This window comes from Photinus pyralis, unplaced genomic scaffold, assembly GCF_008802855.1.
Source record: "Photinus pyralis isolate 1611_PpyrPB1 unplaced genomic scaffold, Ppyr1.3 Ppyr1.4_LG6, whole genome shotgun sequence".
In the NCBI taxonomy this organism is placed as follows: domain Eukaryota; kingdom Metazoa; phylum Arthropoda; class Insecta; order Coleoptera; family Lampyridae; genus Photinus; species Photinus pyralis.
The window spans coordinates 31,116,876-31,124,504 of record NW_022170663.1 but is presented as its reverse complement, the minus strand read 5'-3'; the positions used below and the strand labels follow the sequence as shown (position 1 = coordinate 31,124,504).

At 37.2% G+C, this 7,629-nt stretch overlaps 1 protein-coding gene across 3 annotated transcripts; it reads left to right on the top strand.

The window, feature by feature from the left end:
- The first annotated feature begins 5,274 nt into the window (after positions 1-5,274).
- LOC116174436 (RAB6-interacting golgin) lies at positions 5,275-7,629 on the top strand. Of its 3 annotated transcripts, XR_004146131.1 has the most exons (6): positions 5,275-5,587; positions 6,114-6,663; positions 6,713-6,968; positions 7,032-7,210; positions 7,276-7,382; positions 7,431-7,629. XR_004146131.1 is itself a non-coding variant. In XM_031492356.1 (4 exons), exons 1-4 carry the CDS (start codon positions 5,500-5,502, stop codon positions 7,044-7,046), a joined length of 909 nt encoding a protein of 302 aa, XP_031348216.1. In that variant the 5' UTR covers positions 5,275-5,499; the 3' UTR covers positions 7,047-7,253. The 3 variants fall into 3 exon arrangements, 1 of the variants encoding a protein (XP_031348216.1); XR_004146130.1 differs by having other exon boundaries at positions 7,276-7,629; XM_031492356.1 differs by lacking the exons at positions 7,276-7,382; positions 7,431-7,629 and having other exon boundaries at positions 7,032-7,253.

The window sequence follows — 7,629 nt, the reverse complement described above, 5'->3', positions numbered from 1 at the left end:
CTGGGCGTTCATATTACTTCGAATGAATAACAAACGAGACCTACTTCCATAAGTTATGGTACCCGATACCATAGTCCCCACAGCTTGGTGCACATGTCTCGTAACAGAAAATTCAACATTGCGACGTTCTCAACGTCTTCGGCTGCCCCTCATACGGTCATCGTGCATACCCAAACAAAATCGGGATGCATCACTGAACACCACCCTATGCCACTCGAGGTTCCAGCGTAGTCTCAACCTACACCATTCCAAACGCTGCTGGTGGTGTTGGGCTGTTAATGGAAACACAAGATGTGGCCGATAGGATTGCAAGCCGCAAGGTCTGATTCTGTGGTAAACCGTTCGAAGTGTTACAGGGCGACCTTCGTTAGCTAACCATTGATCGGCAATTGACCTGGTACTAGAAAATTGGTCTCTTGTTGCCATAGGTCCAAGATGGCGGTCCTGCACTTCAATTGTTCTTTTTCGCCCTCCCTACCTCCGTTTCCACTCTGCGACGATCCTGACCTTCCCAAATCCATGCCTGATTGCAGCGAATCATAGTGGATTGGCTTCGGTTAAGGTGATTTGCAATTTTTCTGGCAGAAAAACCACTTTCGTCCAAACCAACAATACGACAGCTGGCGACTTCTCTTAATTCGCGGTAAATTCCACGTTGGCGTATTCTAGGCATGATCACAGCCTCAAAAGAAATGATTAAAAGCGAAAACAATAAGAACTGAACAAAATCTCGCAAAACATACACCATATAAAATTAGAAAAAAATGAAAGAACTGTCAAATAAGCCATTACCACTTGATCCATATGAATGAAATTTTAATCAATTGTTACCTTTTAGTAGTTAAACATTTCTGCCAAGTTTGGTCAAAAAATTCCTACTCCTTCTTGGTGTTGCAATTTCCATGTCACTGAGTATATTTCAACTTGGTACTAATAACGAGATTGTGTGTCGATTTTTACAAAATTCATTTTATTATAGGGCTTACGGGCAGGTCAGGGCCGGATTGACGGGGGGGTATGGGGGGGTGTCACACCCCCCCTAACGCGTGACCATCGTCGGCAAAACTTCAGTTAGTCGGCACTCGGCAAATCGCTATTCAAATGAAATTAATTAAATTAATATTGGAAAAAAATTGCGTAAAATACGCCGGTAAGCCGGAAAACCGTTTTGTAGCAAAATGAAGAAATATTGGTTGTTACTCTCATTGATATTACGAGGATGTAGATCCATTACCTTTCATGGTTAAAGGTCGCTTAAAAATGTTCCGCAAATTTTTCTAGCCGTTATGTTTGCATGGGTTTAAAAGTTGCGATAGGGATAGATGGTAAATAAGTATACAGGGTGGTCATTTTTAGCGCCTGACGATGGGATCTCTTATGTTGAAAACTAATGGTCAAATTGGGGTAAAGTTAAATTTAAAATGCGAATCAATCATTGAAACCACTTGTGGGATACCTCTTTTAGTTTCAATAATTAAAAAGAACTGAATTGTGCGTTTTAATAATTCTGTATTTAAAAAAAACAAGTATACCTATTTATTTATTTATTATACTTCAGAAATGGGCGGTTTAGAGTATGACATTATTTTTTGAATTTGTTTTGAACGTAGGGGTCACATTGAATTTTTAGATTTTTTTAATAAAGAATTTACTATGGATTTCTATATTACATTTTAAATATAACACTTAATTATTCAATTGTCACGAGAGTGTCTTTTAGACAAAAATCGGTTTTGGATAGATTACTACTTTTAACTTAATAATAATATATAATAAAATCTTGCCAAAAGAACGCTTTACTACATTTAAAACGACATTTTTATTAATTATCTTGATTATAAATGTAAACTACCAAAGCAAATCCGCAAATGAGTTTGACTGCAATTTCTAAAGCACTGTCGTGAAAATTGAATAATAAGGTATTTTGGTAAAATCAAAGTAGTAAATTAAAAGCTATGGCACGTCAGAGAAAAATAACTCTGATGAAAGTTCATAAGATGAAATTTAGCGACTCTAACGCAAAAAAAAAGTTCTATGCCATTCTGGCCATATTTATCAAATTCCTCTGTAAAGGTCTTCTAAACGTCCCACTTCGACTCGGTTTTCGTGCAAATAGAAATAAAATAGAATCCATATCCATGACAGCCGCAAAAAAAGAGCACTCTGTATAATAATAATAAAATAATAATAATTATTATTACTTTGGTATTTATTATATAGTTTAATTAAAAATCATTTGCGTTCCTCTATGGCGGATAATTGGCTAACTGCCTTATTGGTTCTAAGTAATCAGAAAAAGATATAGCAGACAGTATACATTTGGAAAAAATAGGGTCACAATGGGCAGCGTTAAAATGCCGTCGTTTAATGTTGTACGGTGTATTATTTTGAATTTTTATTGAAGTCGGCATTTTTTATTGCATACACCCCCCTCACTCGGAGCCTCTGACTACGGCCCTGACTTCCATATCCTATACGAATTTGTGCCACCGATCACCATCTTGTATAGGGAACGGAAATTTGCTTCCGGGATAGTATCGTGTTAATGTTGAACAAAAAGACTTTTCGTTCAACATTGGCACGATCCTATTCCGGAAGTCGCTCGCATCTTAAAGATTGTAAATCGACACAAGGTGTGCTGTGACCGGCAATCTTTCCTGGCGAGAGTTATATAACGATAGTTTGAGTTACATGCATAATGCGTTTGTTGTTGGTTTTGAGAAAATTTTGCCTTATATTTGTTATAGTACAAGATCCCACATAAAGACAACTTTCGCCCACATGTTAACGGAGTGAAATACATTTTTTAGCAATCAATATAATTATGTAAACAAACACATTGCAAATGGGTTGCCTACAAAAATGAAGTCTAGATTACACTGAATGATATTTTATGTAATTTAGCTATTTATGGGACAAGTTGCAAATTGACTGTCTTTGGCGCACTAGACGTGTATTTGTCCAATGAGCGCACTAAATAGTGCGCCTGTGTGTCAAAATGTGACACTTGTGGCTAAATTACGGCTGTTTTAAAACTGAAAACGCCAACTAAATTTAAGTAGGTATTGAATAACGAAATTTCAAAAAATATTTCTTTGGATTGAATTGTTGGAAAATTTCTTCGTTTTCACCTAGCCAGAAAAGAAGAGGGGTTAGAGAGCAAGTACATTTTTTTTCCACATACGATCTTTTAACATGATATTTCAAAGTTTGTATAACGTTATGCCTTTAATAAAATGCTGGTGGTATTTCTGCAAACTGACTCCACAGCATTTTTCTAGTCCTCATTAAAACAAAAAGGGGGATGGCCACAGTATGGGGGGGGGGGGCGACCGGGACTGTAGAAGATGGATCTTATATATGTTAACGGCAAACTGCAAAATCCGGCATTTTGCAAAATCCCTAGGCATTTTGCGAAATGACCAATGCAGCAGGCAAAGTGAGAAATGGAACTCGACTTCGCACTTCGCCTGCCTCTCTTTAGGGATTTCGCGAAATGCCTAAACATTCAGGCAAAGTGAGAATTCTTGGTTATTTTCCACAGATTGCGCGTGCATCTGTGCCAAACGTAAAACCGTCGCGTTATAGTACCTTCCCCCATTTGATATATTCTCCACAGTAAATCCAAAGCGTGACTCAACAGAAAACCCATAGAAGAAATGCAGTCTAAACGCGAACGGAATATTTATGGAGTACTTAAATTAAATCGCAATCGTCGAGTCGTTTACCATCCAATGGCAACGCTGTATGCGCAATCTGTGGGAAATGACGAAGCCTTCGCACTTTGCCTGCATGTTTATAGGCATTTCGCGAAATAGAGAGGCAGGCAAAGTACGAACTGCAGCTCCGTTTCTTACTTTGCCTGTTGTATTCGTCATTTCGCGAAATGCCTAGGCATTTTGCAAAATGCCGGATTTCGCAGTTTGCCGGTAACATACAGGGTGACAATTTGAAAACTTACCACCCCCCATATCTTAGTAAATAAACGAGATATTTGAAAAAATCAAAATCCGTTTCGGTAATTCGGAGGGGGAATCACAATGACATAGTTGGCGACGCACCCCCTCCAACCCCCTGCGCCCCAGCCACCCCAACTTTTAAATCTTAAATAGTGACCCCCATGTGTGATACGTCGTTGGAAAGCTCTGAAAAAATGCTTTCCAACCATACCAAATAGCATTACATTTAGGTTAGTAATTATCGTGCAAATCAAAAAATAAACATGGAAAATCGTATTTAACTTGAACTTCCAAAGCCGACTCGACAGCAACTCATTTTTGATCGCCAGTTATAATCTATTCTCAAACTCTTGTCGAACCTTTTCAAATGTTGGTTTTGCAATATTTCGACATTCTTGAATTATTCTCTGTCTTAGTTCGTCTATGTTCGCCGGTTTTTAAATACGACAGATTTCAAATGTATCATATTAGTTTATTTTTTGATTTGCACGATAATTACTAACCTAAATGTAATGCTATTTGGTATGGTTGGAAAGCATTTTTTCAGAGCTTTCCAACGACGTATCACACATGGGGGGTCACTATTTAAGATTTAAAAGTTGGGTTGGCTGGGGCGCAGGGGGTTGAGGGGGTGCGTCGCCAACTATGTCATTGTGATTCCCCCTCCGAATTACCGAAACGGATTTTGATTTTTTTTAAATATCTCGTTTATTTACTAAGATAGGGGGGGTGGTAAGTTTTCAAATTGTCACCCTGTATATAATTCCTTAAAATCGCAGTCGTTGATTACTTCTTGCACAATTTGTACCATCTGCAGGGGTCATGTAGCAAAATGTTGGGGTGAAGCGTTTAAATGTGTCATCTTTGTCGGCATCCCTCGTTATTGCAGATCGTTTTGGCATATACCTTTTTAATTAAAAGAATCCCGTCATCAGCGTCCCAGAAAACCGTGCCCTAAGCATAACCATTGAATAAGTAATTATAGGTCGCTATGTACCTACTATATTCAATGCCATACCTTAAATTCTCCCAGGAAATTGCGTATCCGCCATCTTGAGCCAGAGAGCCTTTTAAGAACAAATTTTTTTTGGGACAAATTCATAACTTTTTATGGATATTATTTGGGTCACTGTCCCCTTTTTCGCCTTTTTGAACCCAAATAAAAATCGCAAATGTTAAGCGAATGCAAATAAACAAATGGGTGAAAAAATCGGATAAATAAATCCAAGTTTATAAACAGGAAATGTGTACACGTCCTCGTCCGTTAATCGCCATGATAATATCATGGGTGCAATCCCCTTCTACTATTATATTCTTGTTGTGGGAATCTATGAACGATGAATGGGTGCAAAACAATGCAATATTCGTGGGGGAACTCGAGTGTTTGAACCTTGATATTTTGAATTTTCAAAGAAAAAAGTACCGCCTCCTCCGTGACCACGTGTGTTCATATGCGCAAAAGTAAAAAATGAAAACGGTGATGTGTAAATGAAAACAATTTAAACTTAATTTGTGAATTAAAACTTTGCAGTGCAATAAAATGTCCGGTTCGTTTGCCGGCTTTAGCGAAGAAGACATAAGAAATTTAAACAGCAAACGTAGAGGGGAAATTCAAAAGCAGGAGTTGGGTAAGTTTTGTAAATCAGGAAATAAAAACTCAAGTCAGTTTTACACTCAACGAGGCAAATTCACATAGCTCAATGTTAGATGTACTAAATCACGAAATGTAATTCGTGGCCCTCAGAATATATTATATAGGGAAAGTGAGATTTTTAAAAGATCTTTCTTTAGTAAATATTTGTGTTTTGCAAACTGAAAACCAAAACAGGGTCGCGGTTTAACATCTTGATGGGTAGATGAGGTCGGCAACTTGTGATACATTATTACTCCATCTACGTTTCCTATTCCAAACGTGCTACTTACAAGTACATAATAGGTACATATACCTAGATAGCACTTACTTAAAACGGAAGAGGTTAACGGTCCGTTATTTAACTTTTTCGATTGATTCTTAAAAAATAAATATAATGCTCCCAAAATATTGAAGAATAAAACTATAAAAAATATAGATTGTGAGGGCGAGTTTAAAATAAATAAAATTAATGAATTAAATAAATACCTACCACTCTATTTCATCCCGTCATTTATGTTTAGGTTTAAAAAAAGCATCACTAAACAACAACCCATTAAGGAAACACACAACATCTATAAACCACAAAACGACAGAGGTAGCGAAAAAACCTGTAGCTGTCAATCCAATACCTGTTGGTGCTAAACTATGTCCTAGTCCTGAACCAGAACGTGCCAAAGATACTGAAACGGAACATGTCACTACAGTGGTCACTGATCCCCAAGAATCGCAGTGCGATAACGAAGAACAATCGCCGAATAATGCCGTGGATCCACCTCTAATGGATACTGAAATGGAGATACCAATTTCCAACAACTTTATGCAATTACAAGAGAAAAAATTAGACTTGAACGAATTTCAAGAACGCCAAAAACTCATTGAGGAACAAAATAAGAAGCGCAAGGAGCTGTTGGCGAAAGCGTTGGCTGTTAGAACGCAACAGACTAAAGAAGAGGCGCAAAAATTGGAAAAGATACGCAGCGAGTTCAAAAAGTTGGATATGCTACTTTCAGGCGACGTTAAAATATTGAGGCACCAAATCGAAATTGCCAGTTTAGACTACATGGAGGCAGAGTAAGTGTTGTCACCTTTACGTCTTTAAAACGATTGCTTTTTTTTGCAGAAAGCGATATTATCGAGTCGAGAAGGAGTATTTGGATGCCAAACTTGCTTTGCATCAAAGAATGGAGAGGAAGGAGATGTTAACGGAGCACCTTTGCGCGGTCATAGAGAAGAATGAAGAAAGAAAGGCGGAAAAATTGAATGAGCTATTAAGTAAACTTAACCTAAAGACTGATTTTGAAACTAGCTCTGCAGCTGGCAATCTACAACGAGACATTCATACTGCTGATGATCACTCTGGCAGTGCTTCTGATAAGGTGACAACTTAGTATTGGGGTCCTTGTTCTTATCTTCGTTACAAACACTCTTTCTTCCAACAGGCAAATAGGAAATAAATTTATTTTTATATTCATATGGTTTTCCCTGATGGCAAGCTGCCAAAACGACATGTTAGGAATTTTGGAATTTAAATTATTGTACCTACCCGTAATTAACAAAAACGCTTTTAACACTTTCTTGTGGTCACAGTTCTTCCCATATTGTGGAACGGAATTGGTTGGTGAGCCTTATTGTACTTACCTTATTTTTCTTATAAGCTGTGCAGCTAATCATTACCACTAATAGGTACAACAAATTAAATGACTCCTGAGTCCTGTATGCAATTTACAAGGTACAGGACACATATAATACACAATACTTGTGATGCAGCACCAAATACAACATACTAATAAGTATAGTAGTAATAATTATCATTTATTATTATCTCATTATTTCTGTAGATTGTAGATGCAAATTAGAGAAGCAAATAAGGAGCTTTGTTTAGGATATAACTCGCATCGCAGCCGCCATCAGGTGTATAAAAGAAAAAACCATTTTTGTATTTCAATATGCCATTGCATATGAATATTCTCAAAGCAATACTTTTGATATTATAATATATTATTTTAGCTACTTGTTTCTAAACCAATAAAGTATTAT

Bases quoted from the DNA above. Each gene is read 5' to 3' on its own strand.
- LOC116174436 (XM_031492356.1), top strand. From the start codon at position 5,500: ATGTCCGGTTCGTTTGCCGGCTTTAGCGAAGAAGACATAAGAAATTTA. The intron at 5,588-6,113 runs GTAAGTTTTGTA...ATTTATGTTTAG, and splicing joins AATTCAAAAGCAGGAGTTGG to GTTTAAAAAAAGCATCACTA. The intron at 6,664-6,712 runs GTAAGTGTTGTC...TTTTTTTTGCAG, and splicing joins TTAGACTACATGGAGGCAGA to AAAGCGATATTATCGAGTCG.